The sequence below is a fragment of the Sinocyclocheilus grahami genome, unplaced genomic scaffold (assembly GCF_001515645.1).
Source record: "Sinocyclocheilus grahami isolate Dianchi unplaced genomic scaffold, SAMN03320097.WGS_v1.1 scaffold568.1, whole genome shotgun sequence".
In the NCBI taxonomy this organism is placed as follows: Eukaryota; Metazoa; Chordata; class Actinopteri; order Cypriniformes; family Cyprinidae; genus Sinocyclocheilus; species Sinocyclocheilus grahami.
This window is the reverse complement of record NW_015505747.1, coordinates 456,895-478,410: the sequence shown is the minus strand read 5'-3', so window position 1 is coordinate 478,410 and position 21,516 is coordinate 456,895. Positions and strand designations below refer to the sequence as shown.

Sequence of the window (21,516 nt, the reverse complement as noted above, 5' to 3'; positions counted from 1 at the left end):
TTTCAGCATGTACTAATGTCTTATTAAAATCACAAGTTGATTGTGTTTGTTAACATTAATGCACTGTGAGCTAACATGAACAAACAATGAATGAACAACTGTATTTTTATTAAATAATGTTAACAAAGACAAAAATAAATAGTGTAATAAATAAATTGTTAATTGTTTGTTCTTTCAGCGATGATTATGCCTTTGATTAGCCATTGCATTAATAAACTCAATGGAATCGTATGTTATTGGTTGTAATGCTCACCGCTGTAAAAACAAAAAATATATATTTTGTTTTATTTGTTGGCCCTAATATGCAGAGTTAATTATTCATTTATTTATCACAAGTAATCATCATTGCAAAAAAAAATAAAAAACTCCACTGTTATCACACATAGCAGAATTTCCTCATATCGTGCAGGACTATTAGAAAGGCAAAATCAATGCAAATCAGTGGATATGTCTGCTATAATAGGATAGGTGTGTTAAGGCCAGTTGGAGCTAAACTCTGCAGGGCATTGGCCCTCCAGGATCTAGTTAGAAGACCCCTGTCCTACAGAGTTGTTACTTTGCACATGCTTTTTGATCATTACAAATAATAATGTAAAATGATTTTCTTAGAATAGGAGATATGCTGTCTCTCGCATCACATACATTATCAATAGTTAAGTATGTGGTCTTGAAGAGGATCCTTTTTTTTCTCTCATTTGGACTCGGTCTTGACTTGGACTCGAAACTTTTGGACTTGGACTTGACTTGGACTCGAACCTCTTTGGACTCGGTCTTGACTAGTCCTGGTCTTGGACTTGTCTTGGACTCGACAAAGCTGGACTTGACTACAGCTCTACCTTGCTGCTTGCAGGGATTGAACCAGCATCATTCCAGTTACGAGCCCTAAACTCTGGCTACTACTCCACCTTCTCCAACAGAGGAACTCTGTTTAATAACATCCACTTTCACCCTCATATCAGTCATTCCATTATGTCACTCATCCAATTCTCGTATTGCATATAATGCATCTCATATGTTTGCATTAAATAATGGCATAGACTGAAATGAGAAATTATGGGACCTGCAAAATGAAGTGAACAGCCAAGATCTTCCCATTTAAAACTCCAAGCTTCCAGAACATTCTTATCCCAAATAAAAGATGAGATTGGGAATTGGAGAGCTTGTTGAAAATAAAATCTTCAGCGCATTAATAATCCAAGATGGAGTCAACAGAATTTTGAACCTGCCACTCTCCATTGAGAGTTTTATGGGTAGCATTTTTCCCAGACTGATCCCTATATGCTTCCTCCTCACCACTGGAGTATGACTGAAATCATATGAATGAATTGATCAGGTTCGTCCTTTGTGGTACAGTCCCTTCTGAATTTTTTATTTTTGCTCTGACTGAAACGTGCCACATGCTTAAGGTTTGGGAAAGCCATTTTGGACACCATAGTGGGCACTTAAAAACCCTGGGAAATAAGACAGAGGTCAGAGTTGACGGAGGGAGGTAGAGCGTAGCATTGGAAGTCAATATATGGTAGTGGGCTAGAGAGAAGAGAGATGGAAGGAGGGCATGGGGTGTTAATAGAATGAAAGAATCAGCAGGATGAGCTAGCCAGTCCAGCATGCAGTGTTGACAGGTAATCATTGAATGCCAACCATGAGGAGAGAACAGAAGCAGCAGAACTCTGTCTCTTTACTGTTTTTAGTGTCTCTTGATAGTGGATGACAGCTGATAAAGTGCCACAGTAATCCCACAGTGCTGACTGAAACTTGTGAAATGAGACAATGATATAAGATGCTATCGGCTATAGACCCTTAGCATCTAAAGCCCATGAGATATCATAATAAGTTTGATATCAGAGCTCCAAAACGTTTAAGACTTTTCATTGGTTAGTCTTAATGTGAAGTGCTATTGGACACTTTTGTCTTTTCTAGTAAAAATCTAGTCAAAATGTGAAGCAAAACTTGTTTTCAGTGAATTTATACCATTCAAATGTTTGTGTCTGTAACATTTTTAAAATACATTTTTGAAAGAAGTCAAGTCTGCTCGCCAAGGCTGCATTCATTTGGTCAAAAATACGGTAAATGCACTGCTATATTGTGAAATATTACAATTGCAAAGTAACTGTTTTCTATTTGATATTTAAAAATTTAATTTATTTCTGTAATGCAAAGCTGAATTTTCATTACTTCAGTCAGTCAGTGTCACATGATCATGCAGAAATCATTCTAATATGTTGATTTCATGCTCAGGAAATTTTTTTTATTACTAATGTTGAAAACAGTTGTACTGCTTAATATATATATATATATATATTTTTTTTTGCAAACAGTGATATTTTTCTAATACTTTTATTAATATAAATCTTTAATGTTGGGAATGTCTTTATTATCACTTTTGAACAATTTAATGCATTCTTGCTGAAAAATATGAAACTAAACTCTATGCTAAACTCTGAAGCTGTGAAGCGGAGTCTCCTGTGCTGAGTGCTATTTCTGTGACATCTGAGAGCAGTTTCTAGATTGATCATTTATGAGGTTTCATGATATTTTGGAGGAGGCAGCGAGGCAGCTCACTAGGTTTTAGAACAAAACTAAACCAAATTCCTCTGACTACTCCAGGTCTCATCTATAAAGTATGTGCTATTGTCTCAGGGCAGGTTTTCAACTATTTCTGTTTTGTTTGTCCAACCTAAAACCCTCTCTTTCTCTCACCCCTTTTGCAGCCCTGCTGGCTTCAGGACATTTCCTGGGAGGAATTTCCGGCAGTGGATACTTCATCCAGCAATCGCCAAAGGGTTATCTGTTCTCACGGTCGGTGATGGTGTGACAGACACATCTTTCACGCTCTGATCTTCCCGAGGGGGAGCCACTGAGGATTAGCTGGCAGATGATGCATCAGGGGGAGGAGGAAAGGCCGTGTTTATCTGCTGTCCCCGTGTCACAGAGAGCTTCTGAGGAGCATTCAGCTGCCAGCGGCTTCAGCGGGCCTCAGCCATCCAGCTGTTCACCTCACTGCCACAGCTAAAGTGATGAGTCCCAACCTTCCCTTTCAGGTAGATACCACCGTTTCCTCGCTCTAATTGCCCGCTAGCCCAATTCCCCAGCCTGGGCTCGACCGTCTTGGAGTCTGTAATAGGTGGAAGTACAGTGTTACGTGAGAGGTCTCTGCCAAGCTGCGCTTGCTCCTTTCCCTGTGCAACTAGAACTAATGAAGAGAAATAGCTGCCATTTTGGGTCCCCGTGCTCACTGCATGTCAGTTAGAGGAGACATCTATTCATTTAATTATAAGACCGGTCTGACAAGGTGGCTCAGCAAAGGTTTCTCATTGTGTAAAGTATGATCAGTATTTTAAAAAGCACTTTAACAGTACAACTGAGGATTTTATCAATATAATAAAGCTTTTAACCCGTATACAGTACTGTAGTGCTGTTTAGGGGTCAGGGTTTGGCAGGTTAGCATGACCCTGTGACTGTGCGCAGTTTTTGTGTTGCCCTCAGCTGATCAGTAATAGTGCCATTTGTGTATGGGTCATATTGTACTGGACTGCTTTTAAAGGAATCAATTTTATTCAGAAATTTCATTAATGGATTCTATTTAAAAAAGTTTCACTTGGGAAAATTTTCTTTTAAAAAAAGTTTCACTTGGGAAAATTTTTGAATTTGTAACAAATATTAACCTGAATGATCTGATATACACTACCAGTCAAAAAGTTTAGAATAATTACAGTTTTTAAAATTAGCATATTATAATGATTTCTAAAGGATCATGTGACATTGAAGACTGGAGTAATAGCTTTTAAAAATTCAGACCTAACTCACTCAACTTGTTAAAGGGTTAGTTCACCCAAAAATGAAAATTCTGTCATTAATTGTTGTTCGAAACCCGTAAGACCTTCGTTAATCTTCGGAACACAATTTAAGATATTTTTGATGAAATCTGAGGTCTCTCTGACCCTCCCATAGGCAGCTAGGTATCTACCACGTTCAAGGTCCAGAAAAGTACCAAGTAGAGCTGTAGTCAAGTCCAGCTTTGTCGAGTCCAAGACAAGTCCAAGACCAGGACTAGTCGAGACCGAGTCAAGACCGAGTCCAAAGAGGTTCGAGTCCAAGTCAAGTCCAAGTCCAAAAGTTTCGAGTCCAAGTCAAGACCGAGTCCAAATGAGAGAAAAAAAGGATCCTCTTCAAGACCACATACTTAAATATTGATAATGTATGTGATGCGAGAGACAGCATATCTCCTATTCTAAGAAAATCATTTTACATTATTATTTGTAATGATCAAAAAGCATGTGCAAAGTAACAACTCTGTAGGACAGGGGTCTCCTAACTAGATCCTGGAGGGCCAATGCCCTGCAGACTTGGTACTTTTCTGGACCTTGAATGTGTTAAAAGATCCATGAGAGTAACCAAAGATTTTTTTTTAAATTTAGCAATGCTAATCTTTTTAACAATCCTCTTTCTTTTAGATTTAGATTTTTTTTCAAAGCCTTCTACATAATATGTGTAATATTTGCCTCTTATAACTAAATTAAAACATTTATGCTGATAGACAAATGTATTAAACAAGTTGTAATGAGATGCACATATACAGTACCTCAGCACACGATCTCAACCATGGTGAGGATCAACAAATTTAAAGGGGTCATATGATGTTGCTAAAAATAACATTATTTTGTGTATTTGGTGTAATGAAATGTGTTTATGCGGTTTAAGTAAAAAAAACAACAACATTATTTTCCACATACTGTACATTAATGTTTCTCCTCTATGCCCCGCCTTTCTGAAACGCGTCGATTTTTACAAAGCTCATCAGTCTGAAAAGCGCGGTGTGCTCTGATTGGCCAGCTGTCCAGTGAGTTGTGATTGGCCGAAAATCTCAAGCGTGTGACATGTGAAATGTTACACCTCTTACCATATTTTGAAACACACAGCGTCTCCACGACAACAATACTACAGCGATAATAAAAGTTATGCCTTCTTTCTTTGTGTAAACATTTGGGCGGTGTTATGCAAATCTTCCCACACAGTGATGTAGACATGAACTTAACCACTGATTTCTAGTCGTGTCCTCTTTTGGAAGACCAAACAAAGTAGTTTCACTTTCACAACGAAACACACGGCAGGCTAGAGTGAGTGGCGGCTGGGGGCTAGAGTGCGCGAAGGCCAGAGGCCTAGAGTGAGTGGAGGCCAGCTTGAGTGAGCGGTGGCGGGCGGGCTTGAGAATGGCGCGGCCGGCGGATTCGACGAAGGAGCAGCCGGCAGGCTTGCGGCAACCACATGTGACGACCCCGGGCTGGACTTCGCTTCGTCCACGGTGAAAGCCGATCCGGCGATCCACAGCGTGAAGTTGATGTATTTCCTCAGCGACCAGCACGGATCAGCTCTAGGCATGACGAAGCAGATATCGTCCTCTTTTGGAAGACCAAACAAAGTAGTTTCGCTTTCACAACGAAACACACAGCGCCTTCACGACATGGCGGCAGCAACAATACTACAGCGAGAATAAAAGTTACGCTTTCTTTCTTTGCATGAACATTTGGGTGGCGTTATGCAAATCTTCCCACATCGTGACGTAGACGTGGGGGCATGTTAGAACGAGCCGTTTTAGGTAGGCGTGGTTGACTCTTAACTTTTTTTAAAGAATATCTCTTTGGATTTAAGTCTTTAGTCTTTGCAACTTTACAGATCTTCTTTATGCACCAAGAGCTTGTAACACTCCAAAGAGAAAGGAAAAATTTAAATTGCATCATATGACCCCTTTAAATCAGTTAAAATTTTAACTCTGATCCACATGACAGCTAACTGACAGTGACAACAGCAGCAACAGCATAAATTAAGCCAGTAAAATTTAAAACAATGATAATATTTTAATAATAATTAACATCAAATGTTTTCAAGCTGCAATGCATGCTGGGAAATTGTGTAATATTATTCCATGCAAAATTGTTTGTTCAGATGACTCAATTTGAAAAGTTGGGAGAACATGTGGATATGTTGTGAACAAATACTTGAGTATCTAAGTAAGGTAAACAAAACAACTTTTGCTAGCGACATGTTTAGAGTATTTTTGTTCAGTTCACACAAAAAATTCAACTAGCTTCTACTAAAAATTATTTGTTCAGTTAGTTTAGTTTAGTTTGCCTTTGCTTAAAATAAATACATTTTAGTATTTAGTCACATGGTTTTTACGATTCAGGTGTTTAGCTCAAAACAACTTGCTTTAAGCAACAACTAGTGGCCTGGATTCAGTGTTACACAAATGTGTTTTTTTTTACTAGCAATACTATTAGCAGAGGTCAGTCATGATTAAATCATTCTGTATACGAATGTGCAATAATGGAGGTCAATGAGATAAAGTGTGTAGCATTCAGCTTGTCGTGTGATCTCAACTTGGCCACCCCTCTCCATGTAAAATACATTTATTGAGCTACTGATATATTTGGCTACTTCATGTGCAAAAATTTATTTATTTTTATTTTTAAGAGTAAAACTTTTTAATGAGGGAAAAGGTACTAAGTTCACCTTTAAAATACCTTTTTCCCTTCCTTTTGTTAATGCCAGCTTGCTAATGCAGTGCAGGTAGAGGCTTATTATCAAGTTGTGTGCTTCCGTGATTTTTATGGACAAATAAGGCAGGCGGAAATGACAGGTGGTGTTCAAAGGTTTGCTCGGCTTGTCGAACACAAGCCAATTGGACGCACCTGAATCAAATTTGAATTTAAAATACATATTCAAAATACAAACGTAATTTGGGGTCAGTAAGTTTTTTTAAAAGGTGAATACTTTATAATTGATACTGTATTTACTTTATAATTAATACGTTAATATATTTTAATAATTTTAACCTTAAAGGACACATCACATTTCTATTTTAAATCAATTCTGTTCTTTTGAACGTTCTATTCATCAAAGAATCCTGAAAAAATATATACATCACAGTTTCCACAAAAATATTGAGCAGTACAGCTGTTTACGGCATTGATAATTATATATAAGAAATGTTTCTTGAGCACCAAATGAGCATAAGATTTCTAATGAATCATGACGTTGAAGACCATAGTAATTACTGTTGAAAATGCTGCTTTGCCATCACAGGAAATAAATTATTATTTAAAATTGTAATTGCATTTCACAATATTACAGTTTTTTCCCCGGGCGCCACAGCGTTGCTGTGTGTGTGTACTTGGATGGGTGAAATGCAGAGCACAAATTCCGAGTATGGGTCACCATACTTGGCCACAAGTCCTTTCCTTTCCTTTCCTTTCCTTTCCTTTCCTTTCCTTTCCTTTCCTTTCCTTTTCCTGTGTTTTGATCAAATACACGCATTCTTGGTTAACTATAAGAGACTTCCTTGACAAACATTTACAAATCTTACCAAGCCCAAACTTTTGAACCGTAGTAGTACACAGTTATACAAAATGTCATTTCCACAAGTGAACACCAACCATATTTCTTGGAGATTATAGTTAATCGGTTTCAATAATTGGTAATTTGACAATTTTTTAAGAACGTATTTGTTCATGTTTCTTCAGTATTCTGTTTTTCGGTATTGCATTGTTTTGCTGAAGTACAGCTTATCTAATTAATATTAGTTCAGACATTATTTTGAGACAAGTTCTACTTAGCCTCTGAGGGAATTTTTTAGCAGGTTTTGAGAGACAGGTGTTGAGTGTCTGAATGAAAGCTGACCTACAGGTCAACATCACTTATTTATTCACTTAGAAACGTTAAACTGAAATATGCTACCAAAGATTGAACGGGCCAAGCTCCAACGTCCCAAGCAACCAGCTCTAGCCTCTTTAAGAGGATATCTGTGTATACCCTTTTGAAAATACCTAATTCTATCAAGACATTTACTTGTGGGAGCTGTTAAAGGATAAGAGATCTTTTTTCACTTTGTCAAGGCCTCTCACCATATTCCTCTCAAATCAGATTTTCCTGCAACACTGCTGAAGCAATGAAATAAAAATCTAATTTTCCAAAATGAAATCAACCAAAAACCAATTGGGAGCTGCAGGCTTTCCCTGAGAAATCACATCAGAATAATTCCACGTTCCAAACACATATTTTAGTCTGATAGCAATTCATCCATCAATACACCGATTCTGTTTAGCCACCTCGAACAGATCGTCCGCAGGTAATGCATTGTATGGCGTCTCCATAAGAGAAAAATCTATCAATTTTAATTCAGATAATACTGTAATACACGGGTCTATGCAGAGCTGTCCCATATATGAAACAATGATGCTATAAAATATAGAGATCCCCATTTCTCGCCGCAGGACTGGCGCGAATGAATAACCTTGGTTTGTGCTGCCGAGCTGTTTAAATGAGTTACTTTCCCATTTCGGTTGTCAATGGAGAAGTTTATTACATGTGAGAGGCATAACGTGGATCCGGTCCATTGCATATTTGCCATTTGAATAGTGTGCAGATTTCCATCAGTCAGTGTGTGACATAAAACAAAGCTAGCGTGCACACAGATACGGTAAAAAATGTTCATAGTTCAAGATCAGCTGCTTTAAAAAGTGAATAGTACAAATACAATAGCGTACAACTGCTATCTTGAAATGTTCATTGTAAATCAGATATGCATTGAAATTCCCTCTCAACATGCTTGGAAAGTCAGTGATTTCAGAACTAATCCTTCACCCCAAGGATATGAATTACAGCGGTGGGGGACAGAATTAAATGAGTTGCAATAAAAAGGTGTTAATACCCTCAATTACTTCAGGGCTGAAAGACCCAGTGCTCTGCCTGTGTTTACCGTGGTAGTTACCGCATCAATGCGTGCAGCTTTAAAACAGAATGATCCTGATCGTTCAGTGATCGTGAATAGCGTGTGCTCGACTTCTCGTCCTCGAGGATTAAATGACTAGTCAAACGCATGCCGGTGATTAATATAATGATTCCCTAGAGTTGTTTATCACACTTGGCTGGTGTATTCGCTCCCTAACAGGTGAGAGAGAGCATAATCACCATTGTTTGCTTTTGTTTTTTGTTTTTGCAGGACTAAAAGTGGACAGGATGTCAATGGGCTGGACTATGATTCTAAAAGATGACTCAGGTGTAACGGGCTGGACATGGCGTGTTGGGAACTACCTGCTGCTCTCTATGTCTCTAATTGGAATGCAAGTGAGGTCGGACCTGGAATTTCCAAAGGACAGACACTATGTGTGGAAAACGGGTAAGTGCGTTGACTATGATGTCTATTCCTGTGATATGGAGATTTCTACGATAGATCTCTTTTTAATGGCTCCGCTTTGATGTTTCTCCCTCCTGTTAGCATTACACCGCATCCATCCATCCGTCCATTCAGGATTTTATCTCACTCTAGCTCCAAGCAATATGGTGTTTATCAGGAACTAGCGTAACAAATTCCTCCGTGCCGTTTCAACATTTCATGCTGCTTTCTTCCTTCTCATGCTTAATTATTACTTTGCTGTCTGAGATGTGGCCTAGCAGTTAATGTGCTCTGTTTTCATTTACTCATCTTTTTTGTTGTTGTTCTAAACCCATTGCATGGAGCACAAAAGGAAAGGTTTCACAGAATTTCCAGGCTGCTCTTTTCAAGAGCAGGGGTCATTGAAAAAAACGCGCTGCAATTCGTTGCAGTTTTCAGCTGCAGTGAACACTAGTGGCAGTAAAACCAACAACTTGTATTCCTTTTCATACAAATTATAATTAGAGTGGCAGGTTACTGATTAATAAAGACTTATTTTCGTGCATTTTATTGCATAATACTGTTATGACCTCAAAACGCTTTTACCAAAACTAATACATTTTTACATTTGCATCACATAATCAATTATGTATGGCTTTTCTGGCATAGTAAACTTGCTCAGTAGCTCACCTGATACAGCGTTGCTCTTGTGATGTGAAGCACTTGTGTTCGAATCCCGTGAAACACAATTCACGTTATAAAGCTGAAAGACTTGTAGAAGCAAGCTAAAATGGCATGGTTGCTTTAACAAATGTGTTTTACCTCATGTTTGCTTTTGTTAACACTATTGGTTAGGTTTAGAGTAGGGTTTAGTATAGGTGCTACATTATTTTTTGAAGTATGATAGATCATGAACGTTTTAGTGCCACCCGCCAGGCATTTTATATACTAACATAATACAACTCTTATATACTAATGTAATGTAACTTTGTAAGATTTGCGTTCATCTGTAACACTTTTAGCTTATTAGCAAGCCTATTATTAACAAATTGGCTGTTTATTAGTACTTATAAAGCATATATTCTGCATGACCATATTCTATATCCCTAATCCTACCCAATACCTCAACTTAACAACTACCTTACTAACTATTAATAAGCAGAAAATTAGGAGATTATGGAGGAAAAAGTCGTAGTTAGTGGTTTGTTAATAGGGAGAATTGGACCTTAAAAAAAAGTGTGACCCTTTCATCTGTTTCAGATAAAGCTGAAAGTGCCACTCACTGCACATTTCACTTTAAAAGCAAGAAGCAACTTAATTTAATTTGAAAAAAATAAATAAAACTTAATTTAATTTGGCATAAATGACCCTGGGTTGTCTTTTCTGTACAATGAAAGTGAAAGGACACCACAGCTGTTCTTGATTCCCTTCACTTTAATTTTAAGCAGTGTGGTCATTCTGCTAAATTTCTACTTTTGTGTCAAACTGATGAAAGGAACTTTCATAACTGATTTGGAATAACATGGAGGTGAATAAATTTCACTTTTGGGTGAAATATCCCTTTAATTGCATTGTATTGACTCTGCACTCTGTCTGCTTGTGTCTTTGTGGAAAACAATCTTTCATCTGTTTCTTTTTTCCCCCACTGAGAATCCCTCATTCACACACCTCCCAACATCACAACGACACTGACATCTTACGCTGGAATGAAAAACTCTGCCGAGTTTGATCAAGGGATCCTGTGTGGATGTGGGTCTGTTAGCATAATATATGCTCTGAGAAAGATTATCCATCTCTTGCCGAACAATGACAGGCCCTACTGCAGAGAAGGTAATCACATATAATGATGTATATAGTAATCTATTCCAAGTCCTCAAAGCTGGAGTAATTACGTACCGTTATGCCTAGCTCGAGATTTATGGGCTTTGCCAAGGCATTCTGAAGTAAGGCAGGATTTTCTACATGTTGTGCTCAGTTTCACAAACAAGAAAATCTGATTCCGACCCTTAATCTCTGCTTCTGTCAGAACAGGTCTGATTTTTCCCCTTGCTGCAGTGATTGATTCCAGATAAGGACTTTTACCCTCTGCGCACACGACTTTCTGCAGCTGTTGACTTCAAAATATTTGATGAATGAAACGTGAAGTCATTTGCATTCCATAAATGATTTAAAACACCCAAAGGTGATTCAATTTGAGCCTGATTGTTGTCCTAGCTTTGCCTCCAAGAAGCAGACCCGCAGAATGAAGCAAAAAGCCCTTAGAGTAACGAACGCAGTGCATCGCTCTCAGATCAGCAGTGTGGAAAATGAAGTAATGAATTTAAACTCACTGCCTCAGATGTTTTCTCTGTCCCTGTGAGTGTGGTTTCAACCTTTTTTGTACACAAAGGCCTCATTGGCTTTATGATCAGCGCTTTCATGTGCTTCCCCTCAGTGTGACGATGGTACTACTCAAAAGATAAAGAGATTGATGAACTACACTTGAAAAAGCCTGTACGCAGAAAGAATCTAATCAGATCATTGTGAGCAAGGCTGTGATATCTCTACCGAGCAGTGACGGCTGATATATATCGCTTGGAAAAATGAGAAATCACATCGCTGAATACTTTTTAACGCTTTTTGGTGCGAGTATGACTGACGACAGGCATTGTACGTGCATCTGATATGTCAATGGCTGTTAGGATTGACATCAAATTTTTATAGAACAGATTATCATATGGTTGGACCAATTAGCAATGCCTTATAGAGCATGAGAGATTGCTGGTGTCAATTATTAATGACTTGAATATAAAGTCAACTCAGTTCCACTTAGCTGAGTTTGAATTATTAGATTGTAGTGATGGTTACTTTCTGAGGTGCTGGCTGTGGTTGTTGACTACATTTCTAGCACCAGTCATCAGCTAGTCAGCATCTCTGTAAATTTCAAAGTCTGGAAAACATTTAATTGCCTCTTTGTCGGTTTGTATGACTCTACACTTGTGGTGATTGGTGTCCTATAATTCTTCTAGGCATTTAACCACAGGCAGAGCTGAGTTCAAATGAGTGTTCAACTGTTATAGGTGAAACCGCTTTCTCAGAGTTGGCAGAACAGTGGGACTCTTCACGTTATGGAGAGCTGATGTGTGCTTTAGGCTTGACCTTCATCACTGTCTGAGAAACGGGGGGTACCCAAGGCTGTGGGTAATGGGATGATCATTTAGCTCCTTAAACAAAGCACTCTCATTAGGGCCTGTGAGGAACAATCCCTTCTGCTCCATTTTTCACCAGTGACTGCCTGAAGAGAGGGAGAATGAGAGTCATCAGTGATTTGAATATATGCAGGGTTTCTGCATGTGATTTTCATCTGAAATCAAAGGAGCCTGCTGAAAATGTGAGTATTATTTCACATTGAGCTATCTGAATGGGCTTTTAACAAGCTTTACAAAATAGCAGGTGTAGTTAGCATTGTCAACCCTCATGCACAGTAAGAATATTGTGTATTAACCGGTTTCCAGAATGACTTTTTCCTTGTAATGCTTTAGGAGAAATGAAGGCGATTGTATCAGGTTTTGTTTGCGAAAATAGTGGATGAAGAGCAATGCAGCGTATGCTGTTATCTGAGCTTTTTTAAGCATATTTGAACTTATTTTTGAGTTATTTGTGCATTTGAATAGTTTTTTTTAATAGTAAAATAATGTTTTAGTTTCTAGCTCTCACATACTGTATGCTTGAGAACTGAGTGTACCATTCATCAGCGTACTATTATATAGACAGAAGAAGAAAATGCTGTGCAAATGCTTCATTAATTGTCTAAATATTGTTTTGTTTTTTTTCATTTTCCTCTTAGTGAAAGTCCAGATGGTCTGTTTTAATGAATGCTCACTTTGTGGTAATTTTACATTAAAATATTTTCCAGACAATAGAATTGTGCCCTTTGCAAATCAGTGAATTCCGCTACATTTAAATGTATACATTTGGCAGATGATTTTATCTCAAGTGACTAGCATTGCATTCATGTATACATATTTTTAAGTTTATGCATTCCCTGGGAATCAACCCTACAACATGGGCTCTATACAGGATGGATGTAGCTAACCACATAATGGAGATCCCTACTACAGTATATAGTAGGTGAAAAACAGCATGGCTTTGTCCAAAAGCTAAAAATGCTGCCTTTGAATGATGCATTTCTAGGTAGGAAGGCATTAAGGCATGTCCGAATCCAATGTTAGCTTCACTTCCTGTCTCCTGAGATGCCTTTATATGATACATTTTTGAAGGCAGCATAGATATATAATTTGCTGCCTTTGATATCCCCCGTGCATTCAATTCCGTTGCAGTTGGTGGTTAGTTTGTGTATAAATGTATGTTTTTGACCAACTTTTTCCATTTTGGATGTCATTACTAGCAAGAAATTACTATTGTAGTACTTAAATTTTTCCTCAGTTATCACCAAAGCTCTCTCTATTTTGTTGTAAATCATTAAACCGTTATGTTGCCTAAGAAGTCTGTCTGAAGTCAGTTTTGACAGGTAACTTTGTGGGCAAACGCTGCCTGCAAAATCATTAGCTACATTTCCATTTACCTTCAGATTATACAAATTGAAATTGAGAAGTAAAAATACATCCGATGTAAACACGTAAATTTCGCAAAAACTCCCATATATCGCAAAAAAGATTTTACACTCGCATGAGGTGGTTTTTTAGGCAACTCGGAAAAGGAATATTTGGCAAAACTGCAATGGAAACGTTTTTTTTTTTCACATTTACAGTCACCTGGCGTACGTAAAAGTCACAAGATGACTGACACATCATGGCTGATCGTGGGCACTCTAGTCATAGTTAATGCTTGTGTTTATACCTGCCGCATCGCAGCCCCCCCCACGCTCCTTCTCTAAAAATACATGCTTGCATATCCTTCAATAAAAAATAATGGCTAATGCAGTGGCTGCAATATACATAAACCTACCAAAATCTGTCGGCATGACTTATCGCCAGAGGAACAAATTATGTTTTAGTCGCATACCATGGGTGAATGGAAATGCCGTAATTTTGCCATAGTTTTTTTGAATCAACATTTATAAAATATAGACCTAAAGTTTTGTGCAAAAGTGTAATTGAAACACACCTAATGCCTGATAAGGCAGCAAAGCAGAAACTTTCGGATGCAGCCATTGTAAAGAGAGTTGTATGTGCGAATTCACAGTATTCCTAAAACATTGGGCAAAAAGTACCTAGATCACCTACTACTTCCGGTGGGAAATAGTATTTCTTTGGACACTTTACTATCCCATGAGGCCACAGAAGAGGATATATAAATGGCAGTAAAGCGATGGACGCAACTGACATTGATAAGTCACGTCAATGACGAATGTAGTATTACGAAAAAGAAGAATCCTAGGCATTTCTTCTGGTCCAAAAAAGTTAAAAAGCCTTTATTCAGCCTTTATCTTAATAAACATTAAAAATGCCTAAAACTCTGCACACTGATGCATTTCAGCCTTCAGCCTTCCTCAGAGTGTGTCAGGTATCAAACGAATGAATGACCGATGTAGATATAATTAGTCTGACACTGGGAGAAACCAAAAAAGCCATTACAAGGGGGGACATACAACTTTGTTAGCCATTACAAAGTATGTTGAAAAGATGGACGCAACTGACATTGATAAGTCACGTCAATGACGAATGTAGTATTACGAAAAAGAAGAATCCTAGGCATTTCTTCTGGTCCAAAAAAGTTAAAAAGCCTTTATTCACATTCTGGCCATCTCAATAAACATTAAAAATGCCTAAAACTCTGCACACTGATGCATTTCAGCCTTCAGCCTTCCTCAGAGTGTGTCAGGTATCAAACGAATGAATGACCGATGTAGATATAATTAGTCTGACACTGGGAGAAACCAAAAAAGCCATTACAAGGGGGGACATACAACTTTGTTAGCCATTACAAAGTATGTTGAAAAAATTACAATAATAAGTATTAATGGGTTTTAAATTCAAAGAGACAGGATAGTCTGTGCATGATCTGATGTTATGTGTATGTTTCATTCATACTCGAAGCCGGAGGGGCGCTCTCGCGCAGAAAGTCATATGAGGAAATTCCTAATATGGACAAAAGCGTCCAGCTATCGCTGTATGAAAACAGTTGTTTTCACAGAAACACAGAAACGTTTGGAAACATGAAGACATTAAACATACGATTGCGACAATATATGTATGTTTGTCATGTCATCTCCAGGTAATAAATAAAGTATATGAACAATGCAGTGCTAATTGACATAGCATTTATTACAGTATAGAAACTATTCTGCCTTATTATGTCATAGAAAAGTGTTTGTAGTATATAAACAAATGATTATTATTGGTTATTGTCCAGCAGTTATCTGATTTCTAAGCCAATTAAAAGCTAGAAATTAGAGAAAAATTTAAGTTGCCAGTACACTACCAGTCAAAAGTTTCTGAACAGTAAGATTTTTAATGTTTTTTAAAGAAGTCTCTTCTGTTCACCAAGCCTGCATTTATTTGATCCAAAGTACAGCAAAACAGTAACATTTTGAAATAGTTTTACTAGGCTATTTAAAATAACTGTTTTCTATTTAAATATTTTATTTTTTATATTTTAAAATGTAATTTATTGTGATTTCAAAGCTAAATTTTTAGCATCATTACTCTATAGCATCATTTTGATATTCTGATTTGCTGCTCAAAAAACATTTTTTATTATTATTATGATGTTGAAAACAGCTGAGTAGAATTTTTTCAGGTTTCTTTGATGAATGGAAAGTCCAGAAGAGCCACATTTATCTGAAATAGAAATCTTTTGTAACATTATAAATGTCTTTATCATCACAATTCCAAAAAATAAAAACTATACTGACTCTAAGCTTTTGAATGGTATATAATGTTACAAAAGATTTCTATTTCAGATAAATGTGGCTCTTCTGGACTTTCCATTCATCAAAGAAACCTGAAAAAATTCTACTCAGCTGTTTTCAACATCATAATAATAATAAAAAATGTTTTTTGAGCAGCAAATCAGCATATTAGAATGATTTCTGAAGGATGTGACACTGAAGACTGGAGTAATGATGCTGAAAATTCAGCTTTGATCACAGCAATCATTAAAAAATATATTCAAATAGAAAGCAGTTATTTTAAATAATAAAAATATTTCACAAAATTACTGCTTTTGCTGTACTTTGTATCAAATAAATGCAGGCTTGATGAGCAGAAGAGACTTCTTTATAAAACATTAAAAATCTTACTGTTCAAAAACTTGTTGGTAGGTTATATAGATTACAGAAATGTTATATTGTAATGTTATATATATATATATATATATATATATATATATAACAGAGCATCCAGTTGGGCTACATTTCTCCAACAACGAGAATAAGCAATTAAACACACGTGGCAGTGCACTGTCTATTAGCATATCAGTTATAGCCTCCTCATGGATGTTAACAGATTTTCTTGAGGTCTGGATTTGCATTATTAGGAAATGTCTCATCTCATTCCCACACGCTTATCTCCAAGACAGGGGCTCAAATTTGTTCTGGATTTTTCATGTTTTTATTTCCTGCAAAGAAAAATGTATATCTTCATGCTTTAGTCATAACTTAGTAGGCGCAAATTAGAGCTGTGCCTCAGAGCATTTTATTTTCTTAAAGACATTTATAGCTATTTTTGAGCTGCAAACAGTTTTCCAATTTTCTTTGACATGAGGTCATTTCATTCCAGGTTTATCAAATGTAGTTGTTGTATTTGATTATCAGTTTGCAGAGTTATCTCAGAGGTGAAAGGAAAAGGAAAAAAAAAACAACCTTTGGTCAGACATGGCAGATTGACATTTTGAATATTTCCCTCTGACAAATACCAAGTACAGCACAGAATGGCATTGTGTTATTTTTCTTTGAGAAATGGACTGGCATTTGAACAGGCAGAATAATGCTGCAGGTCTCTTTCTTTGTGGCCAGCAGCTTTATTCTCTCCTCTCAGAACGCAACTACAATCAGCTCTAGTGTAAATCACTGCAAGTGACATGCACACCAATTACCACATTGGGGGCTCAAATTTGTTCTGGATTTTTCATGTTTTTATTTCCTGCAAAGAAAAATGTATATCTTCATGCTTTAGTCATAACTTAGTAGGCGCAAATTAGAGCTGTGCCTCAGAGCATTTTATTTTCTTAAAGACATTTATAGCTATTTTTGATCTGTTATAAATCTATTAAGATTTATTAAAAAAGCTGCAAACAGTTTTCCAATTTTCTTTGACATGAGGTCATTTCATTCCAGGTTTATCAAATGTAGTTGTTGTATTTGATTATCAGTTTGCAGAGTTATCTCAGAGGTGAAAGGAAAAGGAAAAAAAAAACAACCTTTGGTCAGACATGGCAGATTGACATTTTGAATATTTCCCTCTGACAAATACCAAGTACAGCACAGAATGGCATTGTGTTATTTTTCTTTGAGAAATGGACTGGCATTTGAACAGGCAGAATAATGCTGCAGGTCTCTTTCTTTGTGGCCAGCAGCTTTATTCTCTCCTCTCAGAACGCAACTACAATCAGCTCTAGTGTAAATCACTGCAAGTGACATGCACACCAATTACCACATTCTTTCTTTCACAGAGATTTTTAGCACATTTATCCAAATGATTCTCAAATCTAGATATTGTTTTGAACATGCTGTGCTAATTTTATTTGTCTGTCCTATATCCCCGAACACATCTATATAGTATGAGTGTAAATATAGAATACAGAGATATAAAAAATGATTAAATAATTATAATTATTTAACTTTTAGGGTCAGTTCGATTTTTATGATTGTAACGTCTGGACCACTCAAACACACAATATATATTTTGTTAGCTAGATGGATGCTGCGAGAGCTCGTATGAATGATTCATGATTCGTAGGTCTTGGGTGTTGTTTTTTAATTCAGGGGCGATTGTCGTCTCTGGTCTGTATGAGAAAAATCTTTGCTCGACCTGACAGAGCTGATCATTCTATTATCAGAAAGCATGTTTGGTCTAGAACAGCATGTCCAATATCAGTGTACTGTTGAATTGTGGGTAAATAGAGGTCAGTGGCTATTAAGGTTGAAATGACTGGAGTTTGTAGCATGTGTCATGGGGCATTGCATTGTGTCCCTTTCACAACATTTTTGTTCCAAAAGTTTATATTGTTGCCACTAATTGAGCAATGACCTGCGTGGGCTGGATAGATTTGTTCAGGTACCATTTCTTGAGTTTAGTCTACTTTGAGAGAATCGTATTAATGGGTGAATCTCACAAAGCCTGTATTTATTTTTTACTGCTAAACATAAAATAAAAAAGCTATAATATGTTGCATTAAAATATTTAAACTTATATTAAGTTGATCCGATGAAGAAACAAACTCATTTACATTTTGGATGACATGAGGATGAGCTAAATTTCCTATTCCTTAAAACTAATCTTTTAAGAGCATTCTCCCATCAATTTTCGTGACCCTTCAATTATATAAATTCTTATTCCTTTAATGCAGGACAATAGAAAGTATATTACTGTAGCATTTGGACCAATCAGACACACAACTTTTTGTTATATTTAACAAATAATATCTAACTCCCCCTCACTTAACCAAATGGCCAATTACGAGGGTCTATGGACCCTTCCCCCGAAGTGCACCTAACACCTCAGAAAGGCAGAACAGGCCTCTGGTTCCATGGTAACCAATGCTGATATCACTGGTTTTATGGCCTAAAAGGAATGCAGGGGATAAACTCCCTCATTTTCCTCATAAGAAAGGCACAAATGCACAGGAGAAACTGACTTTTCTACTAATTAATTCATAGGAAAACCTTCTTTGAATGAACACCCATTTTCTTCAGGCCATTGTGTATATTATTGCTGTGTTGTATTTAATCTGTTGTATTATAGACTATTTTTATTCATGCTTACGATAAACCACTCATTCATATAAGTAACTATTTCATGTCTAGTATCTATGAATTCGCCTTCTTATGATCGAAACAAGCGTGTATATTATATGTTGATACCTATGCAACATATTGATGTTCTAAGAATCGGTACTAATTTGTGCCTCAACACTCCAGCGAATTACATATGCAAAATACCATGCTTAGAGACAAAGGGCCATAAAAACGCAGAACTCCCACTTGAGATTCCGGACTTCCCCATTGGGCAAGCCCATCTTGAGAGGTGTGAATCTCTGCAGGCTTTAAAAGGCCACACTCCATGTGACCCGCCCAGTCGGTGGTTCGGCCAGATGCAGAAGAAGATGTGAGACAACGCTTCAGGATATCAAAGATTGTGCCAGGCCTTTCGGCCTTGACTTTTCCATTCACCAAAGATTCTCTGACTCAAACTGGTTCTTTTCATCAACTAATTTCAGCAAGATCTTGGGCCTTAAGATTGCATCAGGAATCTTTTTCAGACAGACTCGCAAGTATCAAACTTAGTCGTTTTAATTGATGCATTAAGTATCAGTTACACCTTTTTACAAGGTGTGTTTGAGCTAAGAATCTGACGTTTTCCCTCAGGTTTTAGATCTGCTGAATATGCAAAGTGTTCCATAAAATTCGTTCTTTATGCCTCTTTCTGTGCTGAGTTAAACTTTAACCCTTTCCTATACCAACTGTATGTGTGTGTGTGTGTGTGTGTATGTGTATGTTAGACCAGTTTATGTGTGTATGTAGGATGTTAGACCAGTTTATGTGTTTATGTAGTATGTTAGACTAGGTTAAGTGTTTATGTAGTTAATAAAACCTTACTTGTATCACACTTGACGTGTTCATTGTTTGCTCATAACCGGAGTCACTAATCATGCAGATTTACGTTACAAGCTTGGTAGAATTGTACAGTAAGAAGTTATTTCCCTTAACCAGGAAATTAACGTTCTTAGAATTGACAAGACAGTTGACCCTGAGTGGTCAGCTAAATATCTACAGCGGATCTAAAATATGAATAGTTAATTATAACTAGTTATGGTTAATTATTCATATTTCCTGTCGTTGAGCTAAAATTCGCTACATGATGATGTTTATAAAAGAAGTATCTTATACTCCTCAAGGCTGCATTTATTTGATTAAAAATACAGTGAAAACAGTAATATTGTGAAATGTTGTTATAATTTAAAGTATCTGTTGTCTGTTTGAATAATTAAAAATAATGTAAAATAAAAATTTGTGATGGCAAAGCTGAATTTTCAGCAGTCCTTCCTCCTGTCTTCAGTGTCACAAGATCCTTCAGAAATCCTTCTAATATGCTGGTTTGCTGCTTAATATTTTTGTAAAAAACATAATATTTTAATAAAATTATATGAAAATGAAGCTACAAAAGAACAGCTTTTACATTAAAAACTTTTGTAATGTTATGTCTTTACTGTCACTTTTGATCAATTTAATGTGCCCTTGATCTTACTGACCCCACATTTAATTAAATATGCAATGAATTATTATGCATTTATATTTTCCATTCTAAAAATGCATGGAAATTCATGTAACTCATGGAAAAAAAAATGTTTTCTCCCAATACTTTTTAAGTCTGCTTGCTTTTTGTAGTCTGTTTAAATTGGAATTGTTTTTAGAGGTAAAAGGGCTTGTGTTCATCTGTATTACATTGATTAAGCTCATGTAGATCCTCTGGAGGTCTTAACTGTAGTTCCCTTTCATGGGAACTTCGAACTGCGTCCTCTAGGGGTCGCTATGGGGAATGCCTCGTCGTGACCCGTGTCTGAAGCATACATTGAAAAAACACCAACTGTGGAAATTATGGATTGCGTCATGGTGTTTACTTGCCGTGAAGCGGGTGAAGAAAGTGATGTTGCGAGTATCTCGATGAACGTTATTTTTCTGGCCATAATCCTCCAGCTCAGGTGAGCCTTCCTTTCTTCCTGTTTTCCATAGAAAGATTGAAAAGGAATGGAAGAGGTCGTTTTTTCCTCACGCATCCATTGATTCCAGCATACGAGTTATGCCAACATCGAGGCGATGCGCGAAAGCGGTTATGAGAAGATGCCCCTATAGAGAGACGCTGGCCAGCTATCGCTCTATGGGTGAGATGTCCTCTAAGACTCCCCTCCTTGACATCTCGCTCGGATGGCAGCAGGGCAGCAGCAGCAGGTCGGGCTGTCGCTTCATTGCACACGAAGGGGATGCTCCAAGCATATCAGGCTGACCTGCTGAAAGACCGGGATAGCTGCCTTCACGAAGTCTAGGTCTGAGCCCGAACAACCCAGGGGTCCTAGCCCGTCTCGGTTTGAGGATCAGAGACTGGCTCAGAAGGCTAGTGTCGTTGCTCGTGCTCCTCCTCCGTCCGCGGGTAGGGGTAGGAAGAATCTCGGGTCAAAGGAAGGTAAGTAAAAGACCTAAGGGATGT

The 21,516-nt window shown here is 37.3% G+C and overlaps 1 protein-coding gene across 1 annotated transcript in view; it reads left to right on the top strand.

The window, feature by feature from the left end:
- thsd7ba (thrombospondin, type I, domain containing 7Ba) overlaps window positions 1–21,516 on the top strand; it is a 201,750-nt gene that overhangs the window by 38,771 nt on the left and 141,463 nt on the right. The window contains exons 2-3 of the mRNA XM_016239556.1: window positions 2,712–3,041; window positions 8,999–9,175. Of these exons, the coding sequence (XP_016095042.1) occupies window positions 9,016–9,175 (160 nt within the window). The 5' untranslated portion in view covers window positions 2,712–3,041; window positions 8,999–9,015. The remainder of the gene's footprint in view (window positions 1–2,711; window positions 3,042–8,998; window positions 9,176–21,516) is intronic.